This window comes from Etheostoma spectabile, chromosome 13, assembly GCF_008692095.1.
Source record: "Etheostoma spectabile isolate EspeVRDwgs_2016 chromosome 13, UIUC_Espe_1.0, whole genome shotgun sequence".
Lineage (NCBI taxonomy): Eukaryota > Metazoa > Chordata > Actinopteri > Perciformes > Percidae > Etheostoma > Etheostoma spectabile.
The window spans coordinates 4,979,775-4,999,037 of NC_045745.1; the positions used below are offsets into that span (position 1 = coordinate 4,979,775).

Consider the following 19,263-nt stretch of genomic DNA (forward strand, 5'->3'; position numbering starts at 1 on the left):
AACCAGCAGACACCTGTAGGACACAGCTGCTGTGTCAAAGAGAAATAATACAAATCCACATACACAACAAACCATCAGGCTGAATTATTGGACATAGATTTAACTTTAATTATAATACTTTTACATTTCCGCAATTAAAGAAACACTTCAGTGACACATTCAAAGAAACAGGGAACGTTTAAGTGATGCATTGGAAAAATAAAAAGGTGGGGACATGCAACCACCACTTGGTCACCATCAGAAAGCAATCAATAGTATTATATTTTCATACATTTATTCAATATTTTCTCTCCCATTACAGCAGTTTGTTACAACTTGCTATGACAAACACTACCAGTTATGCTATTAAAAACAGACTAAATCAAGCATGCACATTAAATCTGTTATTAAATAATTATACTTAAAATTACAATTCTTAAAAAACATTACAAGATGGTTACATTTTAGAAAATACTGGGTTAAAAATGTAGAGGTAAAACCTTGCTTTGTGTTTTTTTTGAGTGTTACTCAAATTATTGTTTTCCAAAGTCACTAACAAATCACTACTATTAAAATACACAAATGTACAGCCTATAACTACTTTTGCTACAAGAAATAAATAAGATTTAAAATAGAACACATCAACAATCTTTTACACATAAAATGGAGAATAAAGTCTGATAACAGTGAGAATCTGAGATCAAATCCTGAAGTGCATCAAGACTCCCTGTCACATGACAATCAAATCAACAACTGAGATCTAAAACGAGAAAATACAACCGTCAGTAAACTAGTTCCAGTGATGACTTGCAAACATACATTCACATTTAAATGCCTTTCCTTCCTTAGTTTTATTCTGAATGTCCCTAGGTGTTAAATACTGTCTTACCTAAAGATTTGGTGTACTTCCTGTCCCTTTGCTGTTCTCAGCCTGACTGGTTTCCCTCGCTAACACCTGTTACCTCAGTGTCCTTTGCATCATCCACGGTAACCTTGCCGGGGCACAGAGGAAACAACAGCAAATGATGTACCGGTCTTCTGCTAAGCTGTTACACATTCTCCAATACATGTAAATATCTACTGTAAAAAATAAAAATAATATATGCATTTATGAATATGTCTACTGGAAAGACCTCACCCAGCCGTTCCTGGCAAAGTCTTAGAAAAAATAAAGCTAATTGCCTTCAGGGGATCTACAATGTGGAGACTTACCTCGAATATGGCATCTTCAGGCATCTGCTCAGGTACTGAAACCACAGAGACTTCCTGCGGTTCGCATTTGATTAGATTAGCATTGCCTGACACAGCCATTATAATGGGTCCATACGACGGGTTAGCTTTCATGGGGTTGTTACAGGTGAACGGCACTAACATAGGGCCTGGCTTCTCCGGGGTCACGACTCTAACCAGGTTGTTATTGGGCGGAGTTTGCATCACCTCATCTGCGATCTGGAAAATGGTGTCCAAGTTAATGTCAAATTTTTTCACCTCCTGGTGTTCCTTGTTCTTTCTGTCCTGGTTGTTGTCCCCATGACACAACCTATTCACAGGATAGCTCGCCTGTAACAGTGAAATAAAAAGATATGTTTTAGACACAGTAAATGTTCCAAATATTCCCTGTTTGGTATGGAAACTACGCCGTACAGGACCGCAAGGCCCTGCAAAGAGGGGTTCGTGCATCCCTATTTACATCAGGCTAAGAGATCCAAACCACCCAGGTGAAAGGCTTTTCTACTGAGGTCAGGAAGAAGGTACTGGATGCACCAGGCCAGCACTTAAAGGCTCTGAAGAAACTTTTACCTTCAGGCCACTAAGATCCTACCCCAGAACTTCACCAGGCGCAGCCGTGCTGTGGTCTGGCTGCGCTGTGGTCCGGCTGTGCTGTGGGTTTATCCCGTCCGCCACTAGGGCTCCGTTTCTGAGCGTTTTTTCTGCATATTTTGTTGTTTCTGTAATTTTTCCTGGATATTTGAGCTTCTACCATAAAAGTAAGTAGTCTACATAGTTAAACGGTTCCTGCCATTACTGTATGTGATGGATCAAAGGTTTGTGGCTGTGTTTCAGTTGTTAAAATGGTGCAGTGATGTTATATACATCGGGGGTCTTCACAATGTGTTTATTTTGAAAATTGACCGGATGCTCTGGGTGTTCTGGCCTGTCAAACTTCCCGCCAAAAATAGATCTGCTGCGTGTCTTTTATCAGAGCAGAGCGGAGAACCGCTTCTGGGACGCACTGCGTCACGGCTGGTGCCAGTTCACCTACCTGGTAATAACTGTGGGGAGAAAACGAGCCCGTCTGAAGCCCACTATCTGCCATATGTGAGGCCACAAGGTTCTGGTGGTAGCACTGGTAAACTTCAACAAGACAAAAAATATTTTAGATTATTAAATGCAGGATTTGGGTTGGAGTTGAAACCTACATTTTTGCAATCCCAATTACTAAGTAATAGTGATTCTACACACAGATTAGTACATTGTAGTATATTACAAAGTAAGTACATTGTAGCTAAAGAAAAAAGGTTCTCCTCATGTACAACATAAGTTAAGTAATGTAAATAGTGTGGTTTATAACTCTTCCTCCCATGCTATTATAACAAGTGAACTGATGTCATGCTCACCTGGGGAATAGTAGCCAGGTGGATAATGTGCATTTGGAGAAGTAAAAGGGAAATTTGGGTTTCCATGGTTTGCACGGGACAGTAAACTCTGCTGAATGTGCGTGGCATTGGCGCTCGAGGCTACTCCAGCATAGTGGTGGCTTAAAGACACTTGTATCCCTTTTTCTGAAGCAAAGACAGTCGGCGAAAGAGCTGCACCATGGCCTCTTATCAGGAATCGTGGTGGGACTGGGGTTCCATTGTGTGCCGTCAGGGGCTGAGCTTTACTGGGATAGTAAGGATGAGTTGCCTCCTGATGTGTGGGGCTAAGCAGTGAAGGACTGACTGCAGAAACAGGGAAAAGCAAAGCATGACAACAACCTGTTAGACAGCCATTATTGAAATTTACACTATGCGACTACAGGGGAACTTTTTGTGCCATTACAATATATCCCTCACTGAAATACAACCATGAGAAGTCATGTAGTGACTTGCCTCTTTTCACATTTTTATCTGTGCCATCATCACCCCCAATGTATCGCAGGTATCTATTGGGGGGCCGACTTCTCACGTTCACACCAGCTTGTATCTTAGCCTTGTTGTCGACAGTGAGTCTCCTCAGCCTCGCAACAAGTTCAGGTTGGTCTCGTTGGAAGTTTGGGTTGTAAAAATGATGATATGCTGCATTGTCCCCGGTGTCTTTAACAGCTGGATCGGCTTTCCTGAAGCCATACAGATTCAGCTGACGGACAAAGCTGGAGAAGTTGGTCGTTTTGAAGTAGTCGAGGTTGTCCAGGGTGGCGATGTTGCTAGGAGACAAGATCTGTCTCTCGAAGAGATGCTGATCAATGACAACCACCTTGCCGAGTTTGTCCCAGAAGATGGCGTCATTTAACGGGTTGTTCACTAAACGCCATAGTTTGGCAGGAAAGTTATTAGGGTTGATGCTGTTAGGGAGGGAATTTTCACCGATATCCATGCTTATGTCTGTAAAATAGGAAAAATAGGTAAAGTTGATGAACACAAGGCTTCAACTAATCATCTGAATATCAGGCCAACCGTTAACGTTATCAGTTAAGTAACGTCACGGTAGTATAGGTTATGGATATGATTTCTTTAGCTAGCTAAGGTTAATGTTAGTAAAAGTAGGTGGCTAAATTACTTCATCAACTAGAGCTAGCTAGGTAACCTTACTAGCTAGCGTTAATGTTAACGTTAGTTTGCGATAACGTACGTTTTCGTTAATGCTAACGTGCATTTGCTACCAGTTAAGTCACAGCTAGCATTATGAAGTAACTTAGCAAATTAACTTTGTAACATTAGCTATGCTTGCTAATGTTACACATAATTAGGACTGGTTAATGTTAACAAAAATAACAAATAAACTCAACCCATGCTACATTAGCTAGCTAGCTAGCTACTTATGTTAGCTAATGACAATTAAAACAATAAAAAACTCCTGTAACGTTAAATTGTTAGCTCGCTCATGTTACAGCTAACTACAGTTAGTAACAAGACCTGAAAATGCTCCCTTTTAGCGTTGGCATTTAACGTTAGCTAGCTAATTTACCTAAGCTAATTAGCAAGGTAGCCGCTCTGTATTTAAAGTTGTTTTTAGCACAGTAACGTTAATTGAGGTTGCATATAATTCTTTCGATATATCCTGATATTGTTTGGGTCGTGCTACACCAAGAAGAAACATCATGACGGACAGTTATGACTGTACCTGGATCTCCAAAGATGACTCTCTTCTGTTCTCAGGACCGTTGAATGTGTACGAACCGTTGGAGTTTAAACGTCTCATCTGACACGGACTTCAGGGGCCAACTGCCAGAATTCTTTAATATTCTCCAGGTAGACAGGACAAATATGTGGTGGGAAAGTATATTAATAACTCCACTACTATGTATAAAAGACCGGGCAGTTTAAGTCCTGCATTCAAATGTTGTTTAAGAGTGTGGAGCAGCAAAGAGAACTCAACAGTAACGTACTTCTCCCATTCACATTATATTCTTATTAAATCATTGGCTAATCATTGGGGCACCTATAACATCATTTTTGTGTGCGTAAAGAACATTTTTAATTTGTAAAGTAGGAACTATTAGCCTTGATGCCAGCCATAGACTGTATAGCTATATATTGAATATCATTATACACAGTCTATGACGCCAGCCGAAGGTAGCCCCGCCCACAACTGAGTATGACGACGTCAGTTTAAAGTAGCATAAAATTAAAATGATAAAGTATAGTACAAAGTAGGCTACAGTACTAACGTGCTATGCATTTGGCTACTGTACACCACTTGCAGAAATTCTCTAATTTGAAAAGTTGAAATAACCCATACCTTATGAATATGTTGTTGATATTTAATGTAGACAGACAGACAGATTAATTATACACAGCGCCTCAGAAAAAAAGCACAGTTGTGCAAAGGGAATGCAGGAAGCCACAATGTGTTACATGTGCCAAAATGTATGCAAATGTACACTGTACATGACTGAATTTATCTTTAGATAAAATTGCTTAAGATGTAGAAAAACATTTTTAATTCCAACATTCTGCTTAAAACAAATAGGTGCATAAATGAAACAATGACAGTGATATAGCACAGTGATATAATATTTATATTTGTAATTACATATGAAAACAGAATATAATAAGTTTATTTAAAATGCATATAGTCAAAAACCAGAGACGGAGAAAAACTAGATGAAATTTTGTGAATGTGTTCTTCATTAAATGGTAATGGATTACCATTTAATTGAACTGATTTTAGTTCAAGGTAAGAAATAGTAAGGTGTATGTCTGATCCTGAGGGAAACACTTGTACAGAAGGGGGGGGGGGGGGGGGGGGGGGGGGGGGGGGGGGGGGGGGGGGGGGGGGCAGTGAGTCCAAATGCTTTAATCTACACAATTAAAGTTATAGGCATATGCTAAAAAGCACCTAGATGGTCTTCATTCAGAGACACAAATAAAAACCCACCCATTATCCGTTTTCTTCTCTGTCCATCTTCACTAGAACACAATTATTATAGACTGTAAAAAAAAATCATAAACAGTAAAAATAAGGTTTAAAAGTTCTCACGGGTCCTAATCCTTTAGGGGTGGTTGAAATGGATGCATGACCAAATAACAATCAATGTCAATTGTCTAGTATACGCATAACAATCTTAATGATAATCTTATCTATGGCCACTCTAACTTCGCCAGGCAGGACGAATGGGATTTTGTTCCGGAGAATTTGAGACTCTAAACTACACACATTTCAAGTATAATCCCTGTAATTGATTGCTTGATTGGGATATAAATACTTTTATTCAGGCGCAGAATAGGGACCCCTCTGTGCTGGTCCTGTGGGTCCTCACAGTCAGTGACGTAATACCCCAGCGACTGAGCCATATTCAAAACAATCTGTTTGATATTTGGATATTACAGTCGTATTTTCTCCAGGAGCTTAACACAATGGCCTTGGAAACGGTCCCCAAAGACCTCCGCCACCTGCGAGCCTGTCTCCTCTGCTCTTTAGTGAAGGTAAACTGGATTACAGGACAGAAACACCCGAGCTAGCTTCTCTGCTAACGTGTAGCCGCTGTCTGCGCTGGTTTTTTTTTACTGTGTTGTGTCTCCCACATGAAGTAAAACCTTAAAAGAATGTGTTCAGGAGGACTTATTCACTCAAAGACACAAAGGACTGCTTGGCCTGTTCTACAGCTCGGTAACAGCAAGGCACTTGGTCGTAGTTTGGTATCAACATGTCACGTTAACGCTAGTAACGTTACACAAACTGAAGTACAGTTTTACACAACCTGTAGTACTTAGCGTTGTACAAACTGAAGTACAATTTTACACAACCTGTAGTACTTAGCGTTACACAAACCGAAGTACATTTTTACACAAAGCTGTAGTACTTAGCGTTTTCAAACTGAAGTACATTTTTACACAAACTGAAGTACATGTTTACACAAACTGTAGTACTTAGCGTTGTCCAAACTGAAGTACATTGTTACACAAACTGTAGTACATTTTTACACAAACTGTAGTACTTAGCGTTACACATACCGAAGTACATTTTTACACAAACAATACATTTTTACAAACCGAAGTACATTTTTACACAAAGCTGTAGTACTTAGCGTTGTCAAACTGAAGTACATTTTTACACAAACTGTAGTACTTAGCGTTACACAAACCGAAGTACATTTTTACACAACCTGAAGTACTTAGCGTTGTACAAACTGAAGTACGGTTTTACACAAACCGAAGTACATTTTTACACAAACCGTAGTACTTAGCGTTGTACAAACTGAAGTACGGTTTTACACAAACTGAAGTACATTTTTGTACAAACCGAAGTACATTTTTACACAAAGCTGTAGTACTTAGCGTTGTACAAACTGAAGTACAGTTTTACACAACGGCCTGCTGGTTTTAGAAGAAGTTTGTATCTTACTTTACATGTGTGTCCTTTGCTTTACTGTCCTGGATTAATGTAGTCCAACACGGACTGTCTCTTCTTTATTGTCCTTGACTCATGACTGTCTCCTGTCTCCTGTCTTCTCTAGACCATTGACCAGTTTGAGTACGACGGCTGTGACAACTGCGAGTCGTACCTTCAGATGAAGGGCAACCGAGAGATGGTTTATGAATGCACAAGTTCCTCGTTTGATGGGTAAATATGGATTTAGTTGTTTTTTTTTTTGCATTAATGATTCAAAACCCTTCCACAGGGACTGAACTGTTTTCCTTGTCCACAGTGTAATAGCCATGATGAGTCCTGAGGACAGCTGGGTGGCTAAATGGCAGAGGATAGGTAAGGAGGAGGTTTGACCAAGACAGAGAACACATGATAAGCTTTCAGTGCAAGACTCATTCCCCCAAAATGCACCACAGAGCACAACAGGAAGTTATTCCTGCCTGTGGCTATCAAACTTTATACTCCTCCCGCTAAGTCACACACACACACACACACACACACACACACACACACACACACACACACACACACACACACACACACACACACACACACACACACACACACACACACACACACACACACACACACACACACAGAGTTTGAAACTGGTTTGTGCAATGCCACCGGCTTAAAATTTGTGCAATACTCTGCTGCTACTATTTAGTTATTATTACTGTTCACCACCATTACAGCTCCTTATGTAAATACTGTATCATAAAAAATCCTTTAACTATGTAAATACCGTACATTTCCACACTCCTTACATTTCTTTATTTATATTTCTACCCTGACATTTATACATTTTGTGCAACTGTAAGAGAATTTATTTACTTTACATGTAGTCATCTGATGTTAGTATGCAAATGCTGTTGAGAACCATCTTAATTATGCCTGTTTAGTCTTTTAAAAAAAAATACTGTTAATGCGATACTGTTGTTGAAGATTGCGATAACGATATTTGCGATAAACAGATATTTAAATGTTCTGTACTACACAAAATGCTTGAGTTTAAAACAAAAAGGCAAATCGTTGCTTACATTTTTATCGAACAAATTGTACATTGAATTAAATGTAAAGGGAACCACTAAAAAAAGTGACAGTTGCATTATAAAGTGCAGTTTTCTACTGATATTTTCTTTCAACTTGTGCAAAATCTCTGAGTGTCTTTCACAATGTGTATATTGCGCCAGTTGATATTGCAGTGGTAATATAAAAAGCTATTGTTTTAAGTCATTTATATTTTGCTCCGTCCTACAGGTAACTTCAAGCCAGGTGTGTATGCGGTGTCAGTGACAGGGCGACTACCTCCAGGTACAGATCTAACCGCACTGCCTCAACATGTTGCAAGTTTAATCTTTGGCTTTTTCCTTTTAATGGAATTAATGGATTACATTTCCGTAACTTTAACATTCTCCTTTTCTTCAGGCGTGGTGAGAGAGTTGAAAAGCAGAGGAGTGATCTACAAATCCAGAGATACAGCGGTAAAGACGTGAACATGGCTGCTCCCAGCGGTCCGACTGACCCCACTGCAGCTCCAGGGAGACGTCACACCGGGACTCGGTGGGATCGTGTGTGTGATGTCTTATGCTCTCCAACCGTTCAATTTTTGTTTATTGTGATTAGAAATATTAGCATGGATGCTTACGCAGAGAGAAGTGGATACTTTTTATTTCTTTGAGTAATTGAGAAAAAAATAAAGGTCTGTTTTTATTAAAAATGTGAGTATTTGTTATTAGCACAATAACACGTAAACACAGTGAGATACTACTAGATATAGATCGATGAAATAGGGAGGAGGTTTGACGCTATCAACATTTGGAGACTGCCCAACTCTAATCCTATCTGTTTATTTTTTTCAAGAGCGAATTACTCCACAATATGAATAGATACAAATGATCACTTATTCTGTTGGTAACCGTCGTTGCATAATCAATATTACACTTTCAAACCTCCAGATTAAAGCCTTTCATAGGCTGTGGCTTAAACAATCGTCAACGTTAAAACGCCGATGCGGTTTGAAATGTTTTATGATTTCAGAAAGGAGGTTAACCCATATTTTATATCAATCCTATTTTTTTGGGTCAAATTTCATACCCATAAAGGCAGTTTTTTGAAAGTATGGAATATTAAAAAGATTTAGTCTATAATAAAATATTGATTAAACTCTTATCTAGTATCACATCCTAATGGGAGGCATGAAAACCTTTTTATTGTAGCCTACTCTACATGGCCTCATATGTTCTATTTGTAAGTGCATTGATTTTAGTTTTATATGGGTGGCTTCATTGTTGAGCTATAGTTTTATTTTTTTGAGACGGGAGGGCATGAGGTGGGAGGACATGAGACAGGAGGGCATAAAGCGGGAGAGCATGAGACGGGGGGGGCATGAGGCAGGAGGGCCTGGGGCTGCCACTGTACACTCTTGCTGAGTTCTGTAATTAAATGCAGTGAGAGACATTACCAACAGGGGGAGCCGTCAGCCAAACCCTTAATGGTGTTAATGCAGCTGCATGAGTCTCACCTACAGAAGAGTAGTTTCTCCAGTTTAATGTTCACCTCCCCGGTGTCTCTAGCTACTGTTTCATTGTACAATGGTCTGTAATAACATCTGAGGTCAGGTTGTCGCCCTGTGCTGCTGTGTGTATCACTGTTCAGTTGTACAGTAGCACTCTATTGTTGGCTTATGTTACTGCTGAGGATGATGTGTTCATTGCTGGAGGGTCAGAGCATTGTCCCATTCTACTGGAACCTGATGGATCAGGGTCACGCAGGACTCTTCCAACTCTCTGGCAGTAAGCACACTGAGCTCTAGATGAGGCTTCCATAGCTGATATTCAGTTACTTAGGCCCAGTATAAAACACACATTCCCTAAATATTATCAGAAATTTAAATTCGTAACATTCAGTCCAAGATATGGAGCACAGAAAGCTGTTCATGAAAGGAATTCAAAAAGCTGCCCTATGACGTACAGATGATAATTTTGCTGCCACAAAAATGAATTCCTGTTTATTCCCAGCAGGGAGTTTACATTCAGTAAACAGCATTAAACACGTTTGCTTTTGGTAATATGATTTACAGGAGAGCTGTCCCAGTTTTATGTATGCAGGGTAATTTCTAACATCACGGGTCATGGAGGGAGAGATAAGAGAAAGACGGAGTGGCGTGCGACGTATGCCACGACCTACATTTCTTCTTTTTTTTCTACCGTAATGAAGAAGGAAGTAACATCTACGTTAAATAATGTCAAAATATCAGAAGAGAAGGTTTAATGCATGTATTATTAATGTTGATACATTACTTCTTATGTAATGTATCTCTGCAATGAAAGATACAAATCTGCTGTGGCCAGGTCATATGCTGAAGAAATACAGTGGTTTTTTTTCTCAATACTGATTTGATAAGGTGGATTATACTGCAGGATGCGTAGGAGTGGACCATGTCCATTTGTCATTTAACAAAAAAGTTGACATTTCCGTCCCTTTTTCAGACATTTTTTAGTTTTCACTAACACCACCTGTGATCAGTTGTATTTGCAAAGAGCGTTGTAAGGAATCCAATCCATTTTTTGTGGTAATTTGGTTAAAAAGAAACCCATATTTCAGATATAGACATTTTTTAAAGGGTCAAATTTGACCCAGGACAACAGGAGGCATTATGGCTTTTTGCAGGCCTTGCCACTGTGACTCTAAGTGTATTCTAACAGCGTGCTAGGACTCAGTTTGAGTTATTCTGTTCAATGGAAACACTCGAAACAGTTACACCAATACAACATCTGGACCAACAGATCACTGAGGCTCAGTTACACCAATACAACATCTGGAACAACAGGTCACTGAGGCTCAGTAACACCAATACAACATCTGTACCAACAGATCACTGAGGCTCAGTTACACCAATACAACATCTGTACCAACAGATCACTGAGGCTCAGTACACCATACACAATCTGGACCAACAGATCACTGAGGCTCAGTTACACCATTACAAATCTGGACCACAGATCATCTGAGGTCAGTTACAACAATACAACATCTGTACCAACAGATCACTGAGGCTCAGTTACAACAATACAAACATGTACCACAGATCACTGAGGCTCCAGTTACAAACACAACATCTGTACCAACAGATCAATGGGCTCAGTTACAAACAATACAACATCTGTACCAACAGATCACTGAGGCTCAGTTACAAAATACAACATCTGTACCAACAGATCACTGAGGCTCAGTTACAAAAATACAACATCTGTACCAACAGGTCACTGAGGCTCAGTTACAACAACAAAACATCTGTACAACAGATCACTGAGGCTCAGTTACAACAATACAACATCTGTACCAAAGACATGGGCTCAGTTACAACAAAAACATCTGTACAACAGATCACTGAGGCTCAGTTACAACAAAACACAACATCTGTATAACAGATCACTGAGGCTCAGTTCAACAAAAACATCTGTACCAACAGATCACTGAGGCTCAGTTACAAAATACAACATCTGTACCAACAGGTCACTGAGGCTCAGTTACAACAACAAAAATCTGTACCAACAGATCACTGAGGCTCAGTTACAACAATACAACATCTGTACCAACAGATCACTGAGGCTCAGTTACAACAATACAACATCTGTACCAACAGATCACTGAGGCTCAGTTACAACAACACAACATCTGTACTAACAGATCACTGAGGCTCAGTTACAACAACACAACATCTGTACCAACAGATCACTGAGGCTCAGTACAATACAACATCTGTACCAACAGATCACTGAGGCTCAGTTACAACAATACAACATCTGTACCAACAGATCACTGAGGCTCAGTTACAATAATACAACATCTGTACAAACAGATCACTGAGGCTCAGTTACAACAATACAACATCTGTACAACAGATCACTGAGGCTCAGTTACAAATACAACTCTGTACCAACATCACTGAAGCTCAGTTACAAACAACACTGTACCAACAGGTCACTGAGGCTCAGTTACAAAATAAAACATCTGTACAACAGATCAGAGGCTCAGTTACAACAAAACAACATCTGTACCAACAGATCACTGAGGTCAGTTACAACAACAAACATCTGTACCAACAGATCACTGAGGCTCAGTTACAACAAACAACATCTGTACAACAGATCACTGAAGCTCAGTACAACAACAAACATCGTACCAACAGATCACTGAGGCTCAGTACAACACAACATCTGTACAACAGATCACTGAGGCTCAGTTACAAACAAACATCTGTACCAACAGATCACTGAGGCTCAGTTACAACAATACAACATCTGTACCAACAGATCGACGGCTCAGTTACAATACAAATCTGTACCAACAGATCACTGAGGGCAGTTACACAATACAACATCTGTACAACAGATCACTGAGGCTCAGTTACAACAATACAACATCTGTACCAAAGTCACTGAGGTCAGTTACAACATACAACATCTGTACCAACAGGTCACATGAGCTCAGTTACAAACAACATCTGTACCAACAGGCACTGAGGCTCAGTACAACATACAACATTGTACCACAGATCACGAGCTCAGTTACAAACAATACAACATCTGTACCAACAGTCACGAGGCTCAGGTACAAACCAACATCTGTACCAACAGATCACTGAGGCTCAGTTACAACAATACAACATCTGTACCAACAGATCACTGAGGCTCAGTTACAATACAACATCTGTACCAACAGATCACTGAGGCTCAGTTACAACAATACAACATCTGTACCAACAGATCACTGAGGCTCAGTTACAACAACACAACATCTGTACCAACAGATCACTGAGGCTCTGTTACTGTAAGCAACGATGGCTGGGTTTTAGGAAACTAGCTTTGATAAAGAGGCAAAGTTGTTCCCCACATGTTATACAATTCATTTTCATTAACGGCGGTGGCCCTGAGAGACCATTGAAATTTAAAAAACAATAACACTTCAAATCGATCGATTCATCATAATTTGCTGTGTTAATGTTCTCATTAAGCTAAATAGGAAAATCAGCATAAAGAGGCTGTTATCATCTTGTGTTCGTAATCTTTAAAATGTCTCAATAATGTTCACAGTTTCCCTCACTGCTGCCACATAAAGGACAAGAGGACGACAATGGACATAAGTTGACTTTTAGGTAGACATTAATGTGTGATGTATCCATTGAGCATTAGCATGGTAATAATCTCTTAGCATTAATACAGTGCTTCATAGTAAAGAAATACCCGACCTCATGTGTACTGACAACAAATGAAACTAACTAATTAATTTTATGGATGTGATCCTAAATGAAGGGACCGATGTGAAAGTGGGGAGAGGACACATGGTTCTGTTCTGCTTTGTGGACAGTTAGCGGACAGCCTGGTTCTCTTTGTGTTTGCTTAAAACAGACGACATCAGGTACAAGTACACGGAAAGTATGTGTGAGTGGCTGTTCAGGATTATTAAAAATATTCTTGCATGTGTGCAGCCATATAGACTTCATCCTACTGAAACTCAGAGGGATTTTAACAAAAAAAATGATGTTGTCTGTCTGGGAGTCAGAGATTTTAAGAGTAAAAAAAGAGAAGAAGCCACGTGTCTTAAACACAGAGCCCCAGTTACACTCGGCCTACATCTCCTCTTTTGTGTTAAAAAATGATATTCACTTTGGGGCAGTCGCCCACTTCACTGAATAAATGTAAAACTCACATTTTCTGAAAGAATTACAAACCAAATATCCCTGTTATTATTCAAATGTACAAATATTTCACATTCTTTCCAATCCAAGCAGAACAAAGAGATTTTTTGGCGCTGAGAATCAACAGCCAGTGGTTGAAGACAGTTTCTAAACCACAAGTCCGTCTGTACGCCTCCATGTGGGCTTCTGAACTCAACGCAGCGCTGAGTGCAACAGCATCAGTTCACTGCTCAGTTTGACCTTCAACACATACATACTGAACCTGTTTTCTCTTCAAACACACATGTGGGTAAAGTCATTTCACCAGAGCTGCAGAGTCAAAACAAAACCGAGAACTGGGCTCAGCGCTGCAAGACTTCCACAACCACACAGGAAGGCGTTGTCAGGAAGGCTGGCAGCTCCGCCCATGCACGCTCCTCCATGTCGAGAGCGTTGAACCAGCAGCATCTCAAGAAGCACGCCCTTCATGTTCACACTCACAGGGACACACAGGCCATCTGCCACGGCCTCATTGGTGCTCACAACTAGGGCTTTTGCCCTTATTTGGATATGTCAAGGCTTTAAGCCAAAGGGAAAGTTATTAGATCAGAAAATGAGGTGTTGACTGAAGGGTTATAGTGCCTCGGCTGCTCCGTGATCTCTGTTAACAGAAAATAGGCCCAAAGCAAGCGGAAGCTTCTTCAACTCCGTGTTGGAATGTGCTCTGTCTTACAGGGCTAGTGTAGAGATAGGGAAGTATTTAACATGGGGGATGGACATTATCAACAGAAGGTCTCTCACACACACACACACACACACACACACACATACACACGCACACTCTCTAGTGTGTGTGAGTGTTTCATCAGGCTGACAAAACTTCCTGTCTCTTGCAAACTAGAAAGCAGCAACGGGACAGAGAGCAGCGTGTCCTATTTAAAGATTTCAACTTCTTTTTTAACAAATGCTGACACCGTCTCCACGGTGTCGGCGTGAGGAAAACATCCAGTCCCTTAGTTTGGGATTGTCGGTTGAATTTGGTGCAAGAAGTGCTCATTTCCTTTACTTTAACAAAAGTACCAACACGATTATGTAAAAATGCGCATTACAAATTATATTCCTGCAAATCCTACATAGCTATTATAAGCTCAGCATACTAAAATATCCCATGTGACTGATATCTTATAATACATTACATTATTAGATTGTTAAGCAGCATTTTACTGTTGTAGCTGGTCGAGGTGGAGCTAGTTTTGACTACTGTTATATAAAGTTAATACACAGTAGTTCGGTCCAGTGGTTCCCAACCTGTGGGGTCATGGGGAAATGTGTTATTTTTATGATTTTCTTTCCCTAATATTTGCTTTTGTTGTGTGTGAAATGGGGGGTAGTGTGACCTCTTTGGGCCTCGAGTAGTTTTTATATTTGGAGTCCATCCGTTCATGTGCACGGAGCATGTTTTACAATATTTACAGAACATAACTTTAGGTTATATTAGGCAGAGACTAGCTAAGAAAAAACTCTTTTGGGCCTTTCATCTCATTTAAGTCTGTAGTGTAGACCATAACATATATACTTATTTTAAACTTTGAATTACTAATATTTTCAGGGATTCTCAGGCATTCATTGAGTTTCAAGGAACAAATACCCAGAACAAGTTGTATACTATAGACTATAGTAGGCTATATACTATAGACTATATATATATATATATATATATCATATTATAATATGATATATTTCTGCTGTATTAATGTGATAAAAAATAATAGTGAAATGATAACATGTACAACCTTGAACTCAGGAAACTTTGTAAATGTTTCATTCATTCATGTATTTTAGGTTGCTGGGAGCGTGATTCTTTGTTAAATTGACAAAATATAAGGACATATATAAGGATAAGGACAGTTGGTGCTAAACAAAGACCAAATAAATATGAACGCATATCAAGTTAATCAAAATGAGCCTGGGCTTCAGAGGGTTAAATGACGCCATGTCAGTAATTTAGAACAGAAATGTCTCTTTGGTGGAACTGCTAACAACTCATAGACATGTAAAAAGTACAAGGAGTCCCAATTAGACACTATCCAACTCATAATCTGAAAAGTCCCTTTAGCTGTCACATACATGTATACATGGTATTCACTCCAGTTAAGTACAAGTACCTTTAAATTTGACCTACAAGTACAGATAGGGAGTAAATCTACTTTCCACCGGTGCTCTGCAGAAGCCGGTTTAGAGCAGCTCAGGGCGCTGTGGAAAGCTCGCAGGTCTGGAGGGGGAAATAAGCTTCTGGGTGGCTCGGTCGGAGGTGTCGACACCGGCCACGGCCCGGGAGGGCGGGGAGGGGAAATGGCTGCCGGCCCAGATAAGGTCTATCAGGGCCCAGCTTTAGTGTACCCTTCACACGGGGAGTTAGGATCACTTCCCTATACTGGCACAGGCACTAGTGGTCGTCTGCCAGATGAAGCAGCAGCAGCACTTCAGCGGGGGCCGATGACTCAATAGGTTGGAGAGGGCTGGGATTAGTGAAATGCAGGGCAGGGGTCAGGAGATTTGGGGGGTTGAAGGCTAAAAAAATGGTGTGGCTTTTAAAGACACCATATGCTGGATATTCTCAACAAGTCTTCATTGTGAGAAAGGTATTTGTAATCGGAGCATCAAGATTGAATATGAATGAAGAGATGAATACCCAGAATCCTCATACAGTAGGCTTCTGTTTCGGGGCTTATTGAGACCGTTGAGTTTATCCATTGGCAGCTGACGTCATTTTCTCTGTCTTCTATCATAACCGTGTCATATTTTCTTTAATGCATTTTGTTGCGTGCTGGACACAAACCCATTCACATCCACTGCCCTCCAAAGGATTGATGTCCCAATGACATTTGTCTTTGTCTCTCCGCCAATAACCTAAACTGGAACAGACGTCATGGCAATAGAGTGGTAGAGGACCTAACCATGTCACACTTTTCTAAACACAACCATTAAACCCTCAATGGGAAAAAACACATGTCAACCCTGCACACCAGGAGCTCGAATCCAGTGGTGGAAAGTAAACTAAGTACTTTTACTTATGTTTTCACTATTTACTTTTTAAGTATTATGCTCAAGTTTCATTTTCAGATTCTTGCATTTCCATTTTATGCTACTTTTTACTTCTATTCCAAAACAATTCAGAGGACAAAGAGGACGTTTTTACTCTACTACATTTACTCTACAGCTAAAGTTACGAGTTACTTCTTTAAGATTTTACACAAAATAAAACATATGATAAGCTTACGAAATATAACACATTGTCTTTTAGGCTTGTGGCATCAGATGTTCAACCAAATATGGAGTTCCCCTCTCAACTTCTTACAAATACCACCCAAAGCAAAACTTTGCTTCTTATACCCAGCTTTAGGTTGGGATCCACTGGACTAAACTACCTAATTCTATTTAAGGATTACAAACAGCTACAACGGAAAAATGCTACTTACACATTTATGAAAAAGTATTAACAAGATAATGATGCCATATGTAACAATAGATTAATTACAGTGATTAAACAAGTACTTTTACTTTGACACCTAACCCTCCTGTTGTCCTCGGGTTAAATCTGATCCTTTAAAAAATGTCTATAACTGAAATATGGGTTTCTTTTTAACCAAATTACCACAAAAAATGGATTGGATTCCTTACAACGCTCTCTGCAAATACAACTGATCACTTTCATTCCTCTGATCTTAACTATTAGTCAAAATGATTAATCATTTCCGCTTTTTTAACTCAAATATTAGGTATAATTCTATATAAATGAGAGTTATTGACCTTAAATTCCAAAAAGTAGTAAAACTAGTAAGGTGGTGGTGGTGAAAACGAAAAAAAAAGTCTGAAAAAGGGACAAAAATGTCAAATTTGTGTCTGTCTTTTAACCCGGGAGGACAACCCAAGGGTTAGGTAGGGTTTAAATGCAGGAGTTTTTATTGGGATGGGAGTATTATTACAAACAGTAGTTGTATTGGTACCTTTACTACAGTAAATGATCAGAGTGCTTCTGCCACCACTGCTAAAATCCATGTCACAACTATACATAATGGATCCCAAACATAGTTCTCTTAAAGGTGACATTATCAGAATGAAAGAGGAATAATTAGACCTGATTTAAAAAGCCTATGAAGGGAAGAATAAAGATAAAGAGCTGCTGTGAGGACTGAAAAGAACAGGGAGTAATAATGTACCCCAAACCTTTTTGTTACCAAGCTAACACTTTGAGTATACAGTATACTGTATGAGCTGCCCTTTGAAATAATAGTTAGTTAGAGCTTCTAGAATAAACCAGTGCTGTGTGATAGCGTTTTAACCAGTGCACACAGGCGGGGCCATGCATTACTACTGGTGCTGCTTCAGAGAGCTTTTTATGGTGACCTAGATTAGACTGCAAACTCCCAGACAAATAGTCTTTACCTCAAGAGAGAAAAGTTGATGCATTAAGTTTTTAAAAATCTACATTTTTACAACTCAGTACAAACCCCCCTCCCCATATTATCATGACGAGAAACCCCACAGCTACAGTTGGAAATTTACATTTACAAGGAACTGAAACCTGTGCCCTTTCACTTTTGAAAACCAACAGAAAGATAATGGTAATCATACAGATGAAAATGGCTCTCAACAAGCGAACAAATCATCTTTAAATGTTAAAAAATGGCTGCAGTTGACTTTCATGTTCAAGGATAGGGTCATATTTATTAAGTCTTAAAGCTATTCTCACATGCCCATGTATACAGGAAGAACAACCACAGCAACCAGTAACCCGTCAATGTACACGAGCATGGGAGTATTGCATGAGCATACATTTGAAAAAATGTGAACCTATCCTTTAACGAGGTCGACTGATCTCAGCCCGAATGCCGCTGCTCATCCTGTAGCTTCTATCGTTTCCACGCCATCTGAGCTCCAGTCAGAGAACCAACACATAACTCTTCTGACAGAAATGTACTCGGAAGATTAAATCAGATTACCAGTGAAACCATCATCTCGCAGCAACTGTTTTACTCAGCAGGTCCCTGACGTGACCAAACCTTCATGCATCTAGATCTCTCTGTGGTCTGAGCAGGAAGTGCTGCTCATGTCTACTTCATATGATATGTACATTACTGTACAAGTTATGAAACTGTTAATAAAACGAACTTACGGTGAATCAGTGTGTAATGGGTGTAATACCTAACTTCATATTGCACTGTGCTGTGGACAAAACTGCACAAAATTACACAGCGTCTACATGCGTGTAAATGACATCATCATTTGCATCACACCTGTACAGATGTGGTCAAGTGTACTTTGGCCTTAAAAGGAAGTTGAGAAAGAACGATTTATTTTTTTAAAGGAAATCTGGTTTGTTCTAGTTTGTACTTAAGAAAAAAAAAAGGAAAAAAATCTCAAATGTTGAGGGTATCTGTATTTAGTTTGTCGTTGTGATTGTAAAGTTATCTTCATAGTTGCTGTCAGCGTTTTAAAAAAAGCGCCTGCAGAAGGCGGGGAGTTAAACG

General features: G+C 39.6%; 2 protein-coding genes across 2 annotated transcripts; one reads left to right on the forward strand and one right to left on the reverse strand.

The window, feature by feature from the left end:
* Window positions 1-501: 501 nt before the first annotated feature.
* On the reverse strand, window positions 502-4,395 carry hsf5 (heat shock transcription factor family member 5). Its single transcript, XM_032533674.1, has 7 exons — window positions 4,303-4,395; window positions 3,072-3,567; window positions 2,598-2,921; window positions 2,243-2,334; window positions 1,192-1,539; window positions 869-971; window positions 502-739 (listed from the first exon to the last, which is right to left on the reverse strand). Exons 1-6 carry the CDS (start codon window positions 4,378-4,380, stop codon window positions 906-908), a joined length of 1,404 nt encoding a protein of 467 aa, XP_032389565.1. The 5' UTR covers window positions 4,381-4,395; the 3' UTR covers window positions 502-739; window positions 869-905.
* A 1,508-nt stretch (window positions 4,396-5,903) lies between these two features.
* supt4h1 (SPT4 homolog, DSIF elongation factor subunit) lies at window positions 5,904-8,795 on the forward strand. Its single transcript, XM_032533675.1, has 5 exons — window positions 5,904-6,107; window positions 7,139-7,245; window positions 7,331-7,386; window positions 8,311-8,364; window positions 8,479-8,795. Exons 1-5 carry the CDS (start codon window positions 6,039-6,041, stop codon window positions 8,544-8,546), a joined length of 354 nt encoding a protein of 117 aa, XP_032389566.1. The 5' UTR covers window positions 5,904-6,038; the 3' UTR covers window positions 8,547-8,795.
* The last annotated feature ends 10,468 nt before the right edge of the window (window positions 8,796-19,263 follow it).

What these genes read in the sequence shown, in the direction of transcription:
- hsf5 (XM_032533674.1), bottom strand. Translation starts at nt 4,380, where the DNA reads ATGAGACGTTTAAACTCCAACGGTTCGTACACATTCAACGGTCCTGAG. An exon ending in AGTCATCTTTGGAGATCCAG is followed by an intron (nt 3,568 to 4,302) that starts GTACAGTCATAA and finishes TTTTCCTATTTT; the next exon opens with ACAGACATAAGCATGGATAT. An exon ending in AGATAAAAATGTGAAAAGAG is followed by an intron (nt 2,922 to 3,071) that starts GCAAGTCACTAC and finishes CTGTTTCTGCAG; the next exon opens with TCAGTCCTTCACTGCTTAGC.
- supt4h1 (XM_032533675.1), top strand. Translation starts at nt 6,039, where the DNA reads ATGGCCTTGGAAACGGTCCCCAAAGACCTCCGCCACCTGCGAGCCTGT. An exon ending in TCCTCTGCTCTTTAGTGAAG is followed by an intron (nt 6,108 to 7,138) that starts GTAAACTGGATT and finishes TGTCTTCTCTAG; the next exon opens with ACCATTGACCAGTTTGAGTA. An exon ending in GACAGGGCGACTACCTCCAG is followed by an intron (nt 8,365 to 8,478) that starts GTACAGATCTAA and finishes CCTTTTCTTCAG; the next exon opens with GCGTGGTGAGAGAGTTGAAA.